This window comes from Chaetodon trifascialis, chromosome 7 (genome assembly GCF_039877785.1).
Source record: "Chaetodon trifascialis isolate fChaTrf1 chromosome 7, fChaTrf1.hap1, whole genome shotgun sequence".
Taxonomy (NCBI): Eukaryota; Metazoa; Chordata; class Actinopteri; order Chaetodontiformes; family Chaetodontidae; genus Chaetodon; species Chaetodon trifascialis.
Window position 1 is genome coordinate 10,620,786 of NC_092062.1, and position 23,054 is coordinate 10,643,839.

The 23,054-nt window shown below is 41.3% G+C and overlaps 1 protein-coding gene across 1 annotated transcript in view; it reads right to left on the minus strand.

Moving 5' to 3' along the window:
• The window catches only part of LOC139334155 (plectin-like), a 154,777-nt gene that overhangs the window by 59,081 nt on the left and 72,642 nt on the right, over nt 1-23,054 (minus strand). Inside the window, exons 3-7 of the mRNA XM_070966917.1 lie at nt 7,999-8,060; nt 3,859-3,948; nt 2,170-2,247; nt 1,962-2,054; nt 362-528 (exon numbers count right to left, since the gene is read on the minus strand). Of these exons, the coding sequence (XP_070823018.1) occupies nt 362-528; nt 1,962-2,054; nt 2,170-2,247; nt 3,859-3,948; nt 7,999-8,060 (490 nt within the window). The remainder of the gene's footprint in view (nt 1-361; nt 529-1,961; nt 2,055-2,169; nt 2,248-3,858; nt 3,949-7,998; nt 8,061-23,054) is intronic.

Below are 23,054 nucleotides of genomic sequence, written 5' to 3' on the forward strand. Positions count from 1 at the left end.
TCTGATTACAGAGCAGGTTTAATCTGGCATTATGAAGTAATTTGACATTTGAATGTGTGCCAGGGTCCCACTCCTGCTCCAGTGAACTCAATATTCAATAAAAATCATGAATGATGATGTGTCAGGACAAGATCCAGCATCTCTGCTCGTATCTCTGCTCTGACATTGCATATGAGCTAATGTATTAGTACTCATATTCATATTTTGAGAGCATGGGTTCGTAATACACTATAATATCTTAACACTCTAATATGATTCTATAACTGCAGAGAGTGGGCACAGAAGCACAATAACTAGCACTCTTGCTACTGTTCGTAGTGCTGTTATCACACAATTAATCAGCAATAAATCCAACACTCACTAGTGTTTGTGTATGACAGCGTTGAAGAGCTTGCCATCCCTCCAGCTGGTGGTGAAGTTGTCACAGCGGATGCCCTGGTAGCCGTCCGTCATCCTCTGCGACCAGAGCAGCAGCTTCTCCTTGGCCGACATGTCTTCTGACTGGCCATTGACCTGAATATCTGAGATCTGAGACAACATACATAAATACAATGTCAGGAAGGTGACTGATGTGCACAATATGCTAATGATCCATATTGAAGAGATGTGAAAAATTAGCCATCAGTGGAAACCAAAAGATGCAATTTGAACAGAATCACTGGACACACCTGGTTAGCTTTCAAGTAAACGTCATAAAATCATGTTGAAGATAAATTAACACCTTCATCGTTCCTCGATTTAACATCTTTCCTGGTTGTGCAGTCTATAGCATATCAAATATGTATTATATCAGCAGAGCGAAGTGTTGATGCCTCTGACTTGGCTCCCAGGGTGCAGCAGGGTTTCTGTCTGGTCTAGTCTGGGAAACGCCATGGTGGCTGTGGCATCCAGATAACTTTTCATTTGGGGAATTTGTGGATGGGAAAGATGAGTCACAGGCACTGGGTTTTCCATTTTGTGTGTTTGTGTATAAATGTGTGTGTACTCGTGCATATGCCGCTCAAATTTGCTTCTTCTGCAAACGTTTTCAAACGAGAAATAAGAAACAAGAGAAATAGAGTTTTTACATTCCTCTTGCAGACTTTTTTACCTGCTTCAATAAAAAGCATACAGACTCTAAACATTACAGATGTTTTGGTGCTCATTTAACTACTTAAATCCAGATCGTCAATGCACCTTTTTCATATTTCAGGGGAACAAAACATTCTGTTCTATGTAATAGTAGTTCATTTTGGAGAGCTAGATTGTGAGATTTAACACTTCACTGCATGCTAAAAAGGGGATTTTTCTCTCCTCTTTGATCTCTATGACTCACCAGTAACCACAGCCCAGCTATTCCCCCCCCTCTACAAAAGCATAGAGGAACATTGTATGCATCTACAGGGCACAATGGCACCTTCACCGGATCCCGTCAGCAAAATTACTTTTAACACCAGTGTCTCCTTTATTTCCCATGCTGAGCTCCAGCTTCTTACAACCTGAACTTGAATCATGTGATATTGAAGGGTGTGGCTCTGCCTGTTGGGCTGATACCCAGGGACTTCTGCCTGCCAGCTCTTGGCACACACAAGGAAAGCAGGAAAAGGCCTGGATGCATGGGATGTGGTCGGGAGCGTAGCATGACAACAAGTCGTACACTTGGCCTGACGCACCCTCCCCTTGGGAGTCAGGGAAACAGTGACTCATACTTACACGCCCTGATGGTGTTTTATTTCTTTATACTGTTCATAAATGAGCGACTGCACACTAAATGCTTGACGGTTGAGTTAGTGTGTTATAATAGCTGTCAATGCTCCTAGAAGTATGGTATGTTTTGATTAGAAAATGTCTTTTATCAGAGGAAGAGCAGAGTCCATTGTGATTCTCTTTCCAGGAAGATGGGAAACAGCAGCTGACAGGTCCCAGAGACAGAGGTATAGAGCGATAATATAATGGAACACAACACTGACAGAGGAGGAGACCTGGAAGTGGAGGATGATGGTCCATATCAACCCCAAGGTGAGCTTGGGGTTCCCGTCTGCTATGTCATCGTTTCTGATGTTCACCAGCTTGACCTGAGAAAACCAAACATCAATACTATTAGTTAGTGAAAACAGAGATGCAATGAGGTGACAAGACAGCGCCAAGTTTTCAGGGTTTTCAGGTTTTAGGTCAGTTTATGTGTCATACCTGCCGGTGTTTGAGGAAGTCCAGTGCTATCTGTACATTCTGCAGTTTGTGGAATCGCATGCGGCCTTTCTCTCTGGGCTGAGGAGGAGAGAAAAGAGATGAAGATGTTTAATTACATGATGGACACTTGACCATCAGAGATGATCCTTCTGCTATACTCATGGTACAGGAGAGTCAAAACGGACAAATAAAAGGGAAGGAGAACAGGAAATCTGATGGAAAGACATTTAACAGAACGAATAACAGGAATAACTGGTGAATCTTGTGTATTTTTCACAAGGAATTAACTCTGATGAGTAGATATTGTTATTCACAGCATGCCTGTAGAGATGCTGTGCTGGATTTTTTAATCCAAAATGTTATTGCTTTCTTTGGCTCCGTCCACTATCCCCGACACATGAAAAAAGCAAATATGATGATGATGAAGACAAACACACACTTTAGATTACATAAGTCAATTTTCATTGGCGGAGCCAGTAACAAGGTTTTATATTATTCAAGTCATCTGACAGCAAGATGAGATTAGGTCATGTTCACTATGATTAGCTTTTCTTTTGAATTTCAAGTGGAAATAAAAAAAACAAAATGAAGGTGAAGAAAAGCTCATACTGCTGTGCACAACAAAGTATTACGTCTGCCAAAAAGTTTATCAGTGGGTCCTGCAAGTATCAGAAACACCTACCAATAACTGATTTTTTTTTTCTTATTTCTTGCAGCTATGTGCTTAAAGCAAGCCTGTCAATGAGGAAAAAAGGAAGGAAAGAAGGAAGGAAGGAAAAAAGTAACAAAAGCACTTGATTTGCCATGGAGGTCTGGATACCATGCACAGCCAAATCGCTGGTAAAGCGCAGATGAATAAAAAAGAAAAAAAGAAAAGAAAAAAAAGGAATTCTACTGTAAGTTTTTGACCCACTCACCAACCGAACGCTCCTGACCACGTCTCTCTCCCTCGGCTAGCCCCAGCAAGAGCAGTGCAAAGAGAGGAGGCGAAGGTCAGACAGCAAAGATCAGCACACCAAGAGGAAGGTTAAAGGACGGTAAACGAGAAGAGGTGACAGAGAGGAGGAAGAGGAGGAGGAAGAGGAGGAGAACCGTACATCAGATAGTAGTTCATACATGCACACACAGGCCAAAGTTTATGTGTTAAGGCTATGGAGGCATTCAGAAGATGAGCAGAGCTGGAGCTGGTGGAGAGAGCAATGAACTACAGCAGCAGAGAAGCCTCGGTACAGATCTGAACTGCAGGGTACAACATGAGGATCCCTGCTGTTGGCTTTGAAATCAGTCTGGTGTGTAAGCCTGAAGATTTTAGCTACAGAGATAGAAAGATGAAAGGGTATATGAGAAGTCCCATCTGAATAAAGCTGAAAGCTAAAAAAGAAAGAAAGAAAGAAAGAAAGAAAGAAAGAAAGAAAGAAAGAAAGAAAGAAAGAAAGAAAGAAAGAAAGAAAAAGAAAAGATGTCTTTGTTTAGCACAGTTCAGCTCGGGTTAGGCCTGCGATTGACAGCTTGGCCGTGAGTGGTTACAATCTGCTGCCACGGGGATGATTTTCCAGGTTGATTTAAGATATGTAAATCTCATGTAATTAGTCTGGATTAGGTTTTGGTTTGGAGGATGGTTGAGGTAAAAGATGCAGAGTGTAGGCGTATTTGTCAACACCAAAAATCCAACATCATGGCGATGCTCACCAGTGTTTCCCCAGAGAGGACCTCCAACAGCGAGATCAGGTTGTGTCCATCTCGAAGGTCTTCATACAGGTCTGTCACATGACGCTGTGTCTGCAAGGACAGAGAGAAAGCAAACGTCACAAGGATTCAAGATGCAAGCTCCAGGAATTACACAAAGGACCCATCTTATTTGTCTTCCATCCAATCACCATGCTGGTTCCCTTAATGTTGCTGACAGCCACAATGTGACAAAAGGCCTCAGAGGTATTTGACTAGAATAAACAGCAATGAACTTTTCTGATTTTGCTATAAAACTGCAAACGCCAATAACACATCAGTCCTAATGATGTGTCAAATATGATGGAAAATATGATGAGTTAAAACATTTTTTAGTTTTCTACAGCGCTCAGAGCGTTCTCTCCTCTTGTACAATTCTACACAGGTCTGGAATGCATAGCCGTGAGCAGCCAAGCCTGACTCCTACTCCAAATGCCAAATGGCAGCTGTCATTCCCGACAAGTGATAGATGAGACTAAAAACCAGATCAGTCAGGTAAAAAAAAGGTGTGCTGGTGACTATAAAATCAACAAAAACACAAAATACAGCAAAATACTACAGTCATGTTTGGATTTCAATCAATTAAAGTTAGTCAAAGCTGCATTCACTGTTTATATAACTGATGTGTGGTGTAACTGCACCCAGTGAGAGAGGTGAGGAAAGAAGTGATGGTGCCAGGAAACAGAGGAGTGGGTAGAGGGAGCAACTTTGGAAAAACAAGGAAGGAAGGAGTCAATCTCCATGCGAAATCTCCACGACCAGACACACGTTAATGACCCTGATTCCAAAAAAGTTGGGACACTGTTTAAAGTATAAATAAAACAGAATGTGATAATTTGCTAATGTTTTGTCTCATCAATTTTTGTAAATACATGCTTATTCTGAATTCAACGGCAGCAACATGTTTCAAACAAACCAACGTTTTTGGAATGAGATTTGTATTACAGTCCTGCTCCAATGTGCTATTACCTACCTCTGCCTTCCAATGCTGGGCGATAAGGGATGAAAGATGGAGAAATGAGAGCAGATGAATGAGTGATGGACAAATACAGAATGGAAATACGAGAGAGAGGAGAGGATGAGAGCAGAAATAAATAGACATGAAATGACGAGCATGACCAGGAGCAGAAATTTAGATGATTTGATGATGGACATGATGGTATATGAGACAGAAAGACGAAACACAGAAAAATAAAACTATTAATTTCTTTTTGTCCTATGACAAAATCCAGTTTGTGCATCTCTCATCTGAATGAGTCTGCAGGGTGAGGGAGACCTCAGCCCTAAAATGGAATGAAGGCAAATTTCTCTTGCAAGTTTCAACAGCGGCTAATTTATCTTGGCAAGAATTTCAACACGTGTATCCAACCATAGATATGCCCCTCCCTGCCTGCACGGGGAGGATGATTGTACAGTGTGCGTCTGAGTGGAGAGAAGGGAGCCAGCACTGCGACCACTAGGGTTCACTGTCTACACATGTAAAAACTTCTTAAGACACTGTTGCATAGTGTTACAGCCTATAACAGCCCTTCTATTTGAAGAATATCTATGTTCTTGAGTTGCATGTAATTTTATAAAACGCTGAACATCCTCGTCAAAGATATAACATATGATTGTTCGTTTTTGTTTAAACAGTGCATTCTGTGATGATCTAGTAGTCGATCTCCTTAGTGTCAACTCAAGAGCCACCAATCAACACCCTTCAATTACTTTGTACTGAGCAGGCAGTGGAGTCAGAGCCTCTGCTCAGCCACACTGTGTCTGCTGTAAGGTAGGTGTTATGCTACAAATTGCCCTCTCAGAGTCAAAGAGTTGCTCTGTAAACATTTCAAGGTGAAAATCATTAGCACACATGGCTGACAGGCCCCTCTTCCTGGTCCCTCCACATGACTACGACGCGCCGTCTGGAAACAAAACACTTAACATGCCTCAGGTTTGACATCATGTTTACATCATTTTGGGCAATTCCTTCAAGCTCTTAGTGCTCCTCTCACTAACAGCCAGGTATAGTCTGGACTAAATCTGCAACAATTGTGGTTTTTAATCTAATCACACGCAGTTTGTAGGATTTAGCTAGAAAACAGATTGTCATTCTGCAGCTGGTCCAATGTTTCGCTGTCTTGCACAGTATAAAAAGATTTACGCAGCACAGGAAACCACTCAGTGGCCCTTTACAGCTTCTCATGGCTGCACACAACCTATAGTCTGCCCTCGTCAAGTCAACCATTAAGCCCTTAAATCAGTTTAACCTTAAACAGAGTTAACACTTTCCTTACCAAAGGAGCCCGTCTCGTCTAAGAGATTTTCAATTGCTGACTGTAGGTGGAGATGATGCTCCACGAAAAATTAGTACTAATTTCACATGAAAATTGGAGTACTGCTATTACAATCAGTGAGTAACTGCATCACATTGTATGATTTTGAAAACTTCAAACTACTTATATTACATGGGTCTTTTAGAATGTAATGATAACAATATCAATGTGGGTGAACTTACACAACTTCTCACACAACAGTTTAGGCTGGGCATGAACACAGGTAGCCTCCCAGACCCTGTCTGTGCGGCACATGTGCTACCGTTGGGCCTAAACCACCGTGGGCTCTGGGCCGAGACCAGAATTTGCCTTTTCAGAAGGAGCTAAGTGAGTCCAGATGTCTGTGACTCACCCTCTGAAATTCACAGTGAACACTTAAGAGAAACAAGAGGGAGTTACTCCACTATGCTCTCATCATGTGGTAGCAGAATACGTTAGCACTGCACATTCATGGAAAGGAAAACACTCTTTTAGTGCTTATTTTTTCCCCTCTTGTTCCATTTCAAAAAAAAAAAAATGAATGGGCCTGTGTTTGTTGAGTGGATATACAAATAATGTGGAAGCACTTAAAGTCATAAGGCCGTAAATGTACTGGTCCTAATGGCAGTTTCCTGGAAGTGGCACAAGCAGGAATACTTTTGACTGCTCTGTGGGAGGGGTATTGTGTTACGAGGGACTAATTTTTCACTCCTAATGAGAAAGTCCAGAGTGAGGATACGGCCTGTTTGACTTTACCCCCATCCTGACCTGTTTGCCTCCATGAATGTGTGATGCATTGGAGGGCTTTCAGGCTGTAGGTTGAGAATAGAGAGTGAGGTAGGTGAAAGTGGATGAGTGCTGATGGAAGGTTTACACAGTCTCTCAGCTGATGACAGACCTTTGGTAGGCCTCCACATCATGGCGCGGTGTCAGAGACTGAGTGTGAGACCATAATCGATGAGCCAATGTGTGTTTCAGTCAGTCGGGGTGATGTGTAGGAATCATTTCCAAAGAGTCAAGTAGAGTGCGCAGGCAAGGGGTGGACTGTATTTTAGATGATGATGGCCTGTCCCTCAAAATAATCCACAACACAGCACTGCATTCTGGGAATCTGATGAGACATTTGACCCTGCTGTCATAAATTTATGTTGTTTGCACTGAATCAGTATCATTCTGCCAGACGACTCCAATGTTTAAACTGACAGTATTTCATAAAACCTCCTGCAAACCAAAACATTATCTTCCTCATATAGACATTAGCCCTCATGCTTATTGTTTTAATCACCCCTCATTATGAAGACTGTCAAACATTAACGCTGAGGTTCTTGTCAACACAAACCTAAACAAGCTATTTGCACCTGTAATTATAGCACACAGGTTTAAATCTGATTCTAATCTTAATTCTACCTTGAGGTTGATAACTACGGAGGCCAAGAGTGGGCCTCATGAGCGTCTGGTTCGTTTGATCACACCTAATTCCACCTGCAAGATTTTTTCATGACTTTCGGGGAGGATTCCTCACTGAACCTTGGAAGGACGTGCTGATCAATACTCGGTACTGATTGTTCTGACAATTTCAGCCTAAATCAGTTAAAGTAATCAGAACAAACAACCTTTGGTTTTCTCATGATAACAGGTTGATTATCTTGTCATGACTGTAAGCTTCTCAGCTTATGGAGAAACTCTTTCTGAGTTCGTATGAAAGTGAATATGGAACATAAGATCGCAGGCATGTGTGAACAGGAATGTGCGCATTAATGCGCCTTTAAAGTACATCAAGAAAGAGCAGAAGTCAAGGGCACTCCCTTACCTTTATCAAGTGTTTGTTGACCCATTTTGTGAAGGTCTTTTTCTGTACTCGGTCTCGTTCATCTGCAAAATAGAGAAACCGTGGTTAGACATCAGACACGAAGGAAAAGGAAAATTTAGAGGCAATTAATTGTAAATGTTAACATTCAAAAATGTGCTCAATCAACAGAAAATGACTGATGTATGTAGAGTGGTTAGAATCTTCATTTTACATAAAGCAGTAAACAAAAGAGGACATCCCTAAGATACCAGACTTGTTTGATTTCTGCAGAACAAACAGATTCATCACCGGGTGGAAAAAGGGCTCTTGACCATGAATGCCTGCATCTGAGTCAGACTGCATCATTCATAGCTGGCAGATGCGCTCCTATTGTGTAAGAAATGTTGCATTTGCAAGGTCATGTCTCTCACTATGACACTACTGCCAGCTGTGCTCTTGGACAGAAACATTTGGGAAAAGGATTCCATCCCAAAGGCTAAAGGTTCTTGAAGTGTGAAGACACTCTGCATGATTGCAACGAGACATGGCTCAAGTAGAGATTAGAGTGTGCGATCTTCCAACAAGAAACAACAAGATCTTAGCAAGGAACACACCCACTAAGACAATAAACCTGCATACACCCATCCATGCTTCTATTGAGATTCAGGGAAAAACTACAAGGTGTGTCACTGCAACATTTACTGTGGACACTGTGGGTTGATTGGTCTGTTCCAGTGATGTGTCAAGTGTTCCGACTTTTCGTGACGTAGTTCTTCGGGCGTTGCGGGAAGTGCATCTCTTGTGTGTGTAGCCATGGTGAAGAACATGATACAGGGAGATGGATGCTGTATCACCTGTGTGTGAATTCATATGTATGTCGCTTTGGATAAAAGCGTCTGCCGAATGACTAATTGTAGTTGGTACAGGCCTGTGTGTTCGCTGCCACAGAGGTTCCGTAACGAATGCCATCACAACGTCTCGCTACTACTTGACCACTCTGCTCCGCTTGTTACCAGCTCCACTCTGGCTTGTTAGCTACAAGCCAGGGGTTAGGGTTAGGGTTAGAAGCACTCTCACTCTCTGTGTGTGTCTAACAAGAGCCCACTTGATATATCAGGCAGGTTTAGGAATTTCTTCACTCTATGCCACTTCATGTCTTTATACTGTGACTCACACAGCCATTAATTCCATTCACACTGTGCCAGAGTGGACACTGGACACCAACACAAGGCCCTCTGTGTTATCAGTTTTAAGGGAGTGATCTGACTGTCTACTGTGCAGTGGCACACCCAGCAATGAAAAGCGAAGGGCTGTGATTCAGTGTTAAAACAAAATAGCTGCCCAGAGGCTACATTTGTTTTCTCAGGAGGGCGTGAGCGATGATGTCTACAAATGTGTTGTGGTGCTACGTTTCCATGGAAACCTCATGTAGACACTATAAACCTTTAACCTCCTTGTTTATCATTGGAACCAAAGGGGGACTGAGCTTTAGCATGCGACCTCTGCACTTCCACTCCATGCTAAGAGGGCAAAATATCACCTGAAGTAGAAGCGCAATGATTGGCGACACACAAACAGACACTGCTGGAGATAAAGCAGTTTCCCAGATGAGATGAACCTTGACCCGTTACGTCTGTTCACACCGTGTTACCTAATCCTGTTTGAGCCAGCATTGCTCTATTGCTCTTTATAAGTGAAGGGTAAGAGAGTGGATAGGGGCTGTGTGAACTTCCTATTATCAAATGTCACCAGAGAACAACAGATTTCAGTGAAGTTCGCAGTTTTTGCCCAAAACAAAGTGGACAGCAGTAGTGCAAAGTACTGTCACTAAGTATTGCACTGGAGTACAGATTTATGGTGTTTGTACTTTACTTGAGTATTTCCACATTATTCTGCTTTATACCTTACTCAATTACATTTATATGACAGCTATAGTTGCTGCTTACTTTGAAGATCCAGATTGTACATGCAGAATATATGATACCCTTATAAAATATGATGCAGTGTTATAGATGAAAAGATCAAACCTTAACCAGGTACTCACACATAATTACAAAAGCAATACTAATCTGATAATATCATTAATAATATAATAGGCTGGTCATTTTTCCTGCATGATGACTACTGTGACTTTCAATACTTAAAGGAACATTATAATACTTATGTACTGGAGTGAGGTTTTGAATGCAGAACTTTTACTTGTAGTACTTTCATACTGTTTAATTGCTACTTTCACTTAATTATACGATCAATTAGAATGAATTAGAAGATTTTGTTCACCACTGGTCATTAGTTTGTCAAGCTGGTGTCGCTGGTGTGTGACACAAGAGAAAAACAAACACACAATCACAATGGCATATTCAAAGTGTTGATGGAGTCCACTCCTGTACAACACCACCAAAATCAATGAATGTGGTATGCACATTAGACCTGTGAAAAGGTTTTAGGAGTTTTAAGAGCAAAAAAGAGGAACACACTAACTGAAAAAAAAGGAAGACAACATAACAACACAACACACCATTCATCAAAGGCAAACAGACTGCCGCCACAGTGACTCATTCACCCAAAACACATGCATGCCGCAAAACAAAAACTGTGAATGGGCTTTGCTGACCAATACGAAGTGAGGAAGTTGCTGATGCATTAGAAAAGGGGAGTATCCTCCTTAAGTCTCAGCGTGGACAAACACTGGACGGTGCAGTCCACTCAGAAAAACTGCACTGCAGTCTGTCATTTTAAATACAATGTTAGATCACTGCACATAAACTTCCTGAAGCTCTTACACGCTGAAAAGTTTAAAATTTGAATGCTGTCCAATCCTGTAATTCCATTAAATACTCTACTTGTCTCACCTCTAACTGCAAAAATACTTCATTCTTGCCCCATGGTGTCTCACACATATGGAACACATACTAGAACAAGATCAAGGCTTGCAATTAAGCTATTTTCCATTAACTGCCACCATACTGGTACCTTTCCTGCCGTCCGTAGCCTTCAGCATCCCCTGGTAATAGCCTTCATCTGAGGGTACCCTCTCTCTGCCCATGCTGCCAGAGGAGATATTCCTGTACCTCTGCTGCTGAGAGGTCATTGTCACGCTTTGTCAGTACACAGAATAATAATCCTAATGGTAAAATATCCTTGGCGGGTTTCCCCTTGATGGCAACTTCTGCTTTTCTTGCTTCTATCTGTCGCTCTGGCCCCCGTCTCGTCCCAGAGTGCGTAGTCTCGTGGCGACAATCCACCCAGCACTTCACAAACCTATGATTTCTCTCCCCTTCTTGCCTCTAACCTCCTCACTCCCTCATTGAGTTCGGCTCTGCCCTTCTTCCCTGTTTTTTTTTTCTCTCCCTTTTCCTTTTTCTCCCGCTTACTGTATTTCTCTCATAGGAAACGGTGCCTGTGGGCTATGAAGTCTGGGCCTGTCCTTGTGTGATGTGTGAGTGAGGATTTAGTGGCACTAGTGTGTGCAGGACATTGTGGGTAGGGCTCTAAACACACCCCTTCCTCTTGCAGGGTGCCGTGTTTCGCTGAAGCGAGGAAGAAGGCGAGGCGGGGAAGGACGAGGTGTGGCAACCTGCATGTGCTATGAGCATAATGGCTCCGTTTGCGCAAGACAATACACACACGAACTGAGTCACCAGGAACAATAAAAGGTCATAAAAAGTCTATGCTGATAATTTTTTACACTTTAAATTCCACTGAATAGGGGAGGAACCATTATACAATGTATGCACAGATGTAACACATAAGAGCCTAAAAAGGTCCTCTCAGTCACTCACATATATACATGCACACAAACACACTTCTCATGGTTAATCAGTGCTTACTCACAGCATTCCTGCACCATTACGAGTTACTCATTGTGAGGAAAAAGGAGAAGAGATTGAGGATGAGATAGTTTGGGAAGGGCTGCTGTGGATTCCAGACAGTGATGAATGACCACACCCTGAACATCTCTGATTTACTGAGATATATGAGTGTGAGAGTGTGTTTAAAGAGCAATGCACATGTCAAAGACTGATATGGAAAATACACTCATTTGTTCTGATTCCTGCATACATCTGTGTTTCAGTGGTCATCATTGCAACGCATCTTTCATTTCTTAATTAAAGCAAATGTCCAGTTCTGTAAGATCTTTCGTCTTTCCCTTGATGAAGTTTATGTTACTGTAGCCAGAGCCAGAACTACACATTTCGTGCTCATTGGTATCTAGACCAAAAATAGTTAGAAAACACTGAATGCATCATTTCCTATGAACCAGAGGATTTTGCCATGGAGGTGCAGGCAGATAGTGTTTGGAACAGTAAATGTAATACAATGGGCATTACTGTTTTCTTAATGGAAAATTCTACACTATTACTAGTATTGTATCTTGGATATTAAGTTATTTTCCATGATAGGTTCATCTGCAGAAACAGAAAAACGAGAAGAAACTTTGCACTATTCAATCAGTCATTAAATTCAATATGACAAGTAGGAATTTCTGGCAGTTTCATCAGCCAAATTTCTGCTAAATCAATCATATGTACCTTTTGCTTAACAGTGGCACCTGCGGCAAAGTTACAATTAATGCTGAAATGTAGCATGAGAGTAGCAGAAGTAAAAAGGAGTCATACAGTTCGAGAGGTGACACACTACTGTCAGGTAAGCAGCAATATCTATGTCAAGATCGCTAATATTAGCTAAAATTAATCACCAGAAGCTACTGGTCATACCGCACAAAGAGAGGCTGTAGCAGCGAAACCACGGAGTGGATTGAGCTTAGCAATGGTGCATATCATTGGTTCTGAATTTAACTTTTCTTTTGCAAAAGGAACATCAAGTTCTTATTTTACAAGTTATATATTCTTGCTTTAATGTTCTGGTGCTAAGTCCTAAGTCAAGTATTTATTCAGAGTTTGTTGAAAGACTTTGGGGCCTATTTATACAAAGTCCCTCCATGATGGTCCGCTATATGGCTCACATGTGCTGACAGCTGAGCTGGAGGGCAGGGTGTGTCTTACCTCTGATAAATCCTGCCTCACTAGCCTTAAGGTGGGTATATATCCCACCCTGACTGACATCACTTCATCAGGTATCTAAAAGCACTTTTTCTTCCACAGTGCCGTGTTTTGAACGTGACCTGTATGAACATGAAGGTACTTAATGTGTCAGTGTAAGTGTGTTTGTGTGGGTGTGTGAGAGTGTGTGTGTGTGTGTGTGTGTGTGTGTGTGTGTGTGTGTGTGTCTGCGCCTTGACTCATTTCAAGCCACGTTAGCAAATTTGGAGACACACCTTTGCAGTTCCTTACAATGTCTAGGCAAGCTGAGGAATTAAGGAGTGGCATGTGGGAAGGTAATTAAATGGGAAAAAGGAAAGGAATCACACAAAGTACAGAATTTGATGTAAAGGACTGATAGGATCGGGCTTTAATGAATGAGAACAACAAGGTGTCTATAAAGTTCTTCATTAATGATACACAGTGTAGAACAGAGTGGAATGCTCCAGGTTATCTGGGATGCAGAAGCTACAGTAGACGGTAACTGAGAACCTGGTGGCGTTCCGGCAGTGGAACGTGCACCGACACCTATTGGAGCCGAACTTCTAAACCTCATGGGGAACACTAGCAGGGGACCCAGATGTGAGCAGGCGAGGATGCAGAAAGTGTGGAACATCTTAGTCATGAGATCTATTCACCAAAAAGGAGACATATCATTAAGGTCTCAACATGCTCATTACACTGCTCGCTCATCTGGCTTCATCAAAACCAGATGGAACACTTGGGCTTTTTATATGAGCAGAGAGAGCTTAGTGAAAATAAGAGGAGAAAGTTTTTTTCTTTCTAAATGACAAGTCTGAGGTTTGATCACTTTTCATGATGAAAGTGACAAAGAAATCTGTCTTCCTCTTCCCACACTGATGTTGTATTGCTTAGCAGAAATTCTGACTTTTCTTAAACAACTGCACTAACTGATGCAATGCGCATTATTATGTATTCATGTGCTGAATGCTTGCTGGGTATATTCAGGGGAATGTTGGGTTTGGGTAATTTTAATTTGTCCAATACTTTGGTTTGATGCCTGCACAAAGCCAAATACATTCCAGCTGCACATCAGCCACAGCTGGTAACTTACTGGTAACTTATAAAGGTTAGCATGGTGTAGCATGATAAACACAATGCCTGGTAAACATCAGCATATTAGCGTTGTCTTTGTGAGCGTGAAAGTCTATTAACATTTAAATCAAAGCACTGCTGCGTCTAAGCACAACCTTACAGAGCTGCAGACTCTTGTTATCAAAGAATATAGTGTATCATTGTGAAAACTGTTTGCTATAATTACCATAAACAAATCTGACCACCGACATCATGGGTTGGTTCTATCCCACACCACTGCATGTGGTTCTGAAAACCACATTTCCCATAAACCATTATGCCGTCCCCTTTTTGTTTTGTCCTGTTTCGGGCCAAAAAGAAATCAAGAATCAGTCTCTTGATGCTAGAATATGGCACTATCCATGACATCTGTATTTCTACTCACTCATTCCTGCCCGTGACATGATTTCCAGCAACTCAGCAAGATTTCAAGACTTGAAGACACATTAATCTGTTCTTTCATTGGCAGAGAATAGGGACCTGCCAGTAATGGAAGTTATTATCAATTAGCCTTAACTATCCTTTAGTGTCAATTTGTTTAAATAATAATAACAATAATCAACATAAAGTGGAGCAGGTGTCCATGCATCTGCTTATAAAGTAGCCTATATATGACTAATGGATACTGACAAACACATGATTGAGAGCGCAACCATTTTGGGCAAGAAGAACCCGTACTTAAGCACTTGGGGCTCTATTCCCACACAGAGCAAACACGTTAGAGGAGCAAAGAATTCTGAGAATGTGACATTATGGTTTTTGAAAGAGCTGAAGTGACAAAACAAATTCGAAGGTTTAGACTGAGAGAGGCTGGATAACACCTTCCATTGTAGAGGATGAAAAAGCTGCAGAAAGGATGTGCCCTCCCTCCCTTTTTCCCTTTAACCCCCTTGTTTCAGGTGGTCAATTCAGGTGAAAGTGTAAGATTTTCCTGGCCACCACACCCCTCAGAGGAATGCTGATAAAACTAGGAGCAGCCTAAACACACCCTGAATTATCACCTCAGTTGTTCTGTAAAGAGGAGGAAGAGGAGAAGGAGGAGCAGGAGTAAGGAGAGGAAAAGAAGGGAGGGCAGCGGCAGTCTGAATCACTGTGCACACTGGATCATATTTCTACTTAGCATACAAATCCAGTTGAGCAAAAAAAACAACCCCACGCCATGTAGAGAGAGATCTTTGGTAATGCAACTGTCCATCTGCAGGTAAGGATTCATGAAGATCAAAGGCTGGATGATCAGTACATGACTCAAACACTCTGGCATGCAGCACACCAAAACTAAAACATTTAAGCCTTTTTTAATTGGACCTGTAAGAACGATTCTTCTGAAAATCCACTTTAAAACTAAAAGAAACACAGGCTCCCTGGAAACACACCGTCAAAGGCAGCCTGTTCTTCAGTCAAGCAAAGCTAATGAAACACTGAAGCTACATTATTAAATATAATTGTGTTGAATTGGCTGTTAACTGTGGTTAATAGATCAGGTGCGATGAACGGGATTTTAAATTCTGCTTTGTGAAGGGAAAACAACAATAACAACAACTAAGACTTCTATTAACTGTATATTTGACATTTTGATATTTCCAGGTCTTTACATTTAAATCATATATTCAGATGTATGCTTATTGAGCTGATTGGCCCTGTCTCCTAGAAATTAAGTTTATATGCAACTAATTTCAAACAGCTAATATGTTGTGAGAGAGACATAACACAAATTAATCCAAATTTGTAATAACACAATGTTGTTAATAATGTTGTTAATTAAATTACCTGGCAAGTTACAAAAGTGCTGATAGTGAACGCACGTTTACTGAAAATTTATTTAATTTGTGAATTTTTTATGGTTATGTTTAGGCACTGGCAGCACTTGGATCTGGAAAGATTATGGTCTGTTTTTATGAGGAAAAAGTCAGCAGTGGCTTGAAACATAAGATTTTTATTAACATTTAACTGAAATCAGGATTTTTCCATAACCCTAACCAAAGTGCTTTTGCTGCCTAAACCTAACCACAGTCTGGATGTGAGCCGTGGAGTCTGGTGTCCTGCACTGTGTACACCCACCCACCATCCACCCAAACCATCTCCCTGCAACTCCAGCATGGTACATAAAGGCATGTTTCACTCACTCAAAGAAACGGCCTGGCAGCAATTATGTTTAATCACCGCAACTTCATCATGAATGCAAATCAGTTTTACGTCAATGACTGTTCAGAGGAGACACAAAAGAGTCTCCAAAGGCATGGATGGCTCAAACCTGAGCCACAATGCATTGTTTAGTTACAATCCACTAGGATCTCCAACCTGTCAGCAGACTTTAGATAATGCTGTCAGAGTTTGATCTAATGATGATGCTGCGACCTCAATTTAACTCAGACTAGACAAGACTTCAGATTAGCTGTGGCAGCTGAGTTTCAAAATAGCCCAGCGCTGAGCTTTAGAAGCCTGTGTGGAAACCCCCCACATCTACATCTGGGACTGTGTCAGCTGCAAATGTCTCAAAACTGGTGAATTCAAATGCAACAGGGCAGCTGGTGAAATAGCTGAGGTACTGACAGAGGATAAGATTTAAAATATCATGTGCCTCCCTCTGCAGGTGAGAGCAACAAAACGTGTGACTTAAGCTAATAATGTAGATCCAGTATAACTCATGTAAACTGTCAAGTCATTTTAGTTTGCCAAATGTGAGTAAAATGAGTGACTTAGCACAGCTTTTTACAAAATGAAGTGCCTAAATAAAGTGTAAGTAAGCACATATTTAGAGCTGCATTGGTGGTGTTTGTGACCAGATCACTGTGTCTTTCATTATCATACTCAGCTATAAATCTGAAAAGGCTGTGACTGAGGTTTGGGGTGTGATTATAACCACCAACGTTTCCTGCCTTGTTTTCTTCACTCCAACGTGAAATACTGTATAGTACCTCAATAAAGACAAAAATATTCATGCTGACTTTGTCTAGTGGACTATCACTGCACCTATTACAAACAAACTGGAAACACAAAACTCATCATATCCTGTGCTGCAGTGACATGCAACAGATTTTTGCCCTACCAAACACACGGTTTGTCAAAAGTCAAATGCTATGCTAATTGCTGAAGTGAATTACCACTTTATTTCTATACTGAGAGCAGATATTGTAGGTTCCCCTTTTCTCTTGTGTTCTATTAATCCATTATTGTGACATGTGGTATTTCCATACTCTATCGTACCTTTGGTAGTTTCCAACCGCCAAAGTAAATGTGGAAAAAGGGGAAGTGGAGCGGTGCTGCCATGACAACGGCTATAAACACACAGAACCATGTGCGGCGGTGGCTGTGGCTGACTCTTACTCACGGCTGTATTTTTAGACACAGAGACAGAGGAGTCTCCCGGAACTGATCCATCTGACGTGGAAAGGAAAACGCCTTCCTCCACCTCGTACACCAGGCAATAAAGTGTTTGCACCACTAGATGGCGCCAGAGCACAACCACACCTAATTACTTCCACAGTAGATTCTGCAACTATGAAGCTATGGACTATCAAAAACAGATTTCCAAATAAGAAATCTGTCAACTTAATATATGAATAATAATGATTGGGGAATTTAAAAGGAAAATAAATACTTTTCTCACAATAACTGAGCATGATATGGAAATCTGAAATCAAAATACAGCACTTTTCTACAGGGATTTAATGGGAATACTGCCATGGCGAATGCAGGACTACAACAGTTTGCTTATTACTAACAGACTCCCTATGATAATATTATAGAATTAAGAAATAGATAGTAAAAGGACCAAGTAATGTATAGGTTATCATGACCAATCATACTTAATTAGCCTGTAGTTATGCAGTAGATGGATTGATGTGAGCCATTGTTCTGATATCTCATTGCCAGCCGACGCCCCAAACAAACCTGATGTTATCAGGGAGGACATGCTGCTTTTTAACTAGATAATAAAGATAATGCCGGCCAGAGCAGACCGTAATGACCACTTCATATCTCCTATAGTTAGTCATTTACAACAAGACAAATCTGAGAGATTTAGCTTCAAACTATAAAGACTTGTACACATTGAACATCAGACCTCTTCTGCAACCTCAGCCAATCTAAAGCACTACATTACTTTATTTGACATACATGTTACCACTCCTCACTGCTTGATTCAGACAGACTGTTCCCGCAGGTATGGTGCCTCCCCCCAATCATAACACAGGTGTGCCAAAGTGCTTGTTGATGATTGTAACGTATGGAATGTATAATTTTATCATGGGATTTGTTGCAGCAGCAGCCACAGGCAGATGTCTGTGCATCTATTTGCAAGATGATCCATGGAAAGGAGTTCTGTGGCTTTAATTTACATTTTAGACGGCATGATTTCCAATTAAAGAGTATTCTCTCACTGTTTATTGAACTATTGTCATTTAATTGTGTATATACAGAAAACTGAATTCAACCCATTTTTATAACTTCTCTCGCTGAGAAGCATGGCTTCTCTTCATTTCTCACCCTGTGCTGCAGTGTAGAGGGAGAGCGCCCCCCTCAGGACTGAAATTAAACAGAGGTTTCTCTCTCCATGTGTGTTTAAGGGTTGAGGTCTTGGTTTTCCTCCAGACGAAAACCTTGTGAATGCAGTGGAGAGCCGAAGTCCTGCCCCACATCCAGGTTACCTTCTGTTCTGCCGCAGGAAGCTACCTGGATGTGGGGCGGGGCTGCAGTTCTCACCCTTTAGGCAGCACTGAGGTGGTGTAAGTTTACTCCGGGTGCTCTGGTTTCCTAAAACTCTTTTTAAAAATCTGGCTCAACACAGTTGTTCAATTTAAAATTCTGTGTTTGGTGTTTCTCGTTATTTGCTGTGAATGTTTACCCAAAGTGAAATTGTGCGTGTGTGTAAACCAAACTACACTCTAATTCTAGGCAGATTTCAAGCTTCTGCTCACAGTAGGAAAGTGACCAAAAATGTACTCAAAGCAGTCTTTGTGCAGTCTAAAAACATTCAAATTTTGACTGTGGTGTTGATGTATGGTATCGCCAAAACTGAAATTAAAGGGGCCCTGTGGAGTTTTCTTGTAAACGAACAAGTTCTGTTTACGTTCAGAGTTTCTTGCAAGCGCGATGACTGTATACTTGAGGTCCTTGCGGACAGCTTTTCCTTCCTCACAGAACATGTGCAAAGCCAAGTTAAAATATTTCAAATCTTGCAATTATGATGAGAAATGATTTAACCATATTGGTAATATAATAATATAAATGCAGGTAATATTGTTTATTATTATGATTGTTGTTGTTAAGAATAATAATAGTTACTATTACAAACTATTACTATTATCCTTATCATCTTCAGCATATGTAACGTGTATACGGGACATTCTAAAAAAATATTAGAAATATTAAAAATACAAGAATATAATAAAGTAGATTGAACCGGCATTGTTAAACTTTCTCTCTGTGAACAGCTCTGGCCCTAACAAGCTTGTGGTTTCACCACGCTGAAAACACAACAGACTAATGAACTAATTCCTCCCCACCCATCCACAGGTTGCTGCACTCACCTGCACAACACATCTTACTGTACAAATATTTGCGTCTTTCTCCGTATGAACTCATCTCATTCAGACAAGTCCCTCCTTTAAGGTTCCATAATGCAGCCATTACGAGCCTGAGGTAAGATCCCCCTGTGACCCAGACGCACCGTGCCAGCTGGTGTGAGGAGACTCAAAAAAGAACAGGAACCTCTTTCTAACAGATGAAAGGCAGATAGCTGGCCCTGCCCCCCTCACTGATGTGCAAAATGAAAGGTTACAGTTAATTCAACATTATAATGTGATAATGTGATACAGTAAAAGTATCACAAACAGTGATTCAGCGGTGTTACTTGTTCAATATTAACTATCATACAATTTAAAACTCGACTCTGTATTAACCTCAATTGAAAAAGTGTTTAGTGTTTCAGTGTTTAGTTTCCAGCTTTTGTATAAAGGACATGTGTTTGACAGCCTGGAGGTGTGTAGGGTTAATGTTTTTTTGGTAGTTCTACTGCAGCCCTGAAGCAACAGACATCTCTCCAAGATATCATAATTACTAGTTTTTCAATGTCCTCTGGACTTTCAAGAACCAAGCTGAAGATCTCCAAGTGTGACATACTCTCAGCTCTCCAACTTACATGGGGAATGATATGTTTGAATACAATAAAACCACAAACACTAAAGCCTGATCATCATGTCATGATTTCATGTCCGGTCAAAGGAGCGGTCTACTCGAGCTGGCACACAACAACTGTCACCAGTCAACTTTAGGATGTGACAATTTATGACAGGGCACAGCTGAACTGTTCCTGTGTCCCATTTAAAGGAGAAAGTGATCTAAATATGCCGTGCTCTCTTCTTCTAGGATACTGACCTTTAACCCGGGACCATAGGGGGTGCTCTCTGATCTCCTCACAAGTTGCACTGACTACAATCACTCACTGAGCAACATTTCTGGGTGACCTGCTTTTAGTCACTGTTTTTGGCCCAGAGTTAACACACATTTGGTACTGATTACCAGTTAATGCAATATGTACAATGATTTAAGAGCGCCAACTTTAAGATACCACTCCTCTATCAGTCCATTCAATATGAAGCTTAGATTAGTGTAAAGACTAAAGGAGAGAACAGCGAGCCTGCATCAGTCAGAAGTTAACAAAATTCTCCTACCATCATCTCTAAAGCTCACTAATTAAACCTTTGTATCTAGTTTGTTTAATCCTTAGAAAAACCAAAGTCTAAAATTGCCAACTGGTGGTTTTGCAGTGGGTCATGTGTATTTCACCCTGTTTCCAGTATTAATGTTAAGATAAGCTAACTGGCTACAATCAGTCTCAGATGAATCTCTAACTCTGAGCTCTAACTCTTGAAATGTAGATGCTAGTGTTAAAAGCTATAATGAATGAATGAAATGGAGACAGGAAAACTGGACTGAGGAACAGCCTGAAAAAGAGTCATGCATATTGACTCAAGGAACTTTAAATGTCTGAAATCAACTTAGAACTGATATTTTCTGCAGTACCTTAATTACTAAATCCATACCAAGACCTTGTCTTGCACAACATACATTAGCAACTTTAGGGAAATTGCTATGTCACCGTATGCTAAAGGGAGCGCAGAGAAAGCCTGAACAGAGATCACAAGAGGTATAAATAAACTCCCAGTACAGGACCGGATGTGTTTCCATGGTCCCAGTGCTGCTCATAAATAAAATCAGCTCTAAATGAATGTGCGCTCCATGTGGACATGAAAACTGCATCCAAAGCCCCTTTGGGCTTCTTTGAGCCCCTGAGACATAAGTTCACTGTTTATGTTATGACTCATGCCCACTGCTTCACCAGCAGCAGTCACAGTGGTGTGGGCCATCTAGGCAGTTTTAAACAAACTCATGAGCCCCTGGAAAAAGCACACACTGGTGTACAGTAAGTGGTAGCTGGATTGGTCCAGAGTAGGAATTGTGGCTGTTTCCAGGAAGAATGCTGGCTTTTCCGCAAACCAGGCCAAAGCCAGAGGCAGAGCTCAACCACCACAGCCCACACAGCACTGCGAGCGTCTGACATTCATCTCTAAAAGAGCGTTTGTTTGGCAGTGTGTGTGATTAAATGGCACTCGGGCTCTTAGCATGTCAAACAGGATGTTATACTTTACAAGCATAGTAAAAAATGCCTTGACACATTCTCAACTATCAGCTCCTGTGTAAGAGGGAGGAAGTGTGAGGTTACCTTAGCTAAAAGAGCCACCTGTTCAACCAGTTCAGGGTGAATACATCCACCAAACTATTATGCAAAGCAATGTAACGTCCCATTGACAGCACTGGAAACACCCAGTGTTCTAAAACATCCCTAACTCAACTCACTCAACACTATATGGATGTTAATTCAGGTGTGACGTCTCTGTGACATCTGAACTGAAAGTTGGAGTTTGAGTTTAGCTTTGGCACATCCTGCTGGGCCCCTGGGGTGGACTTGCCAATTTTGGCAGTCTGAGAAAGGGAAAACAAACACAGATGAGAGGTGAAAGTTCGGCGAGAGAATGTCGAGTGATGCACCTTGTGTTTGACACAAAGTATTTACAGTCTAACTCGGCCACGCCCCCCTCCCTCTTGACCTTTCGGCTGACCTCATTCCAACATGATTGCAAGAGTATGTTAATATCCATGTTCCCACCTCTGCATGCACAGCACAGCGTAGTGCGCATCTGACTGGAAGCTGAAGCTCACTGCTCTCGTAAGTGATAGCTCAAGCTGAGGAGCTAGTGAGTGGATCGAGTACAGAGCTGTCATCGTGCAGAGTGGACGCCAGTGAAAAGGGGACAGCTAAGACCAGAAAGCCCCATGACAGGCTTGGACTGAAGAGCACAGATCAGCAGGGACAGCAGCTGCATTTAACTCTTCAGTATCTCAGGAACATTAGCAGATGGAACATTATAATGTCATGGTTAGGTAAACAACAGTACATAAGCTATGCAGATATGAGTTATCACTGATTAGAGTTATGTGCCTTTAGTGTAAGAAGGCAATTCAATTTTGACATTTCAGAAAAAAACATTATATTGTGTGCAAAATATCAAATGGCACAATGTATTCTTGATTGAGAAGTTGTCTTTGTTTTTTTTTTGTTTTTTTCCCACTGGGTGAAAATGCATCTATAGTAATATCTTCCTATCGTCAGTCAGTGTTGATCATATTATTGTCTTTTCCACTAACACTCAGACTGCTAAATGTCTATTTACTCACAAACAGTTTTACTTCTGTTGCTACCACATTCCAATGATGGAAGCTGGGTTACACATTAACTAAACAGCATCTCAGCAGCTTCTTCACACTTAATCTCTCATCACAGTCACCTTCCTTTCAACATGTTGACTTAATGATGGCACAAGAGGAAAAGTCAAAGTCAGTAGGCTTCATTGTCTGGAAACCATGACTGTACAAAATTTC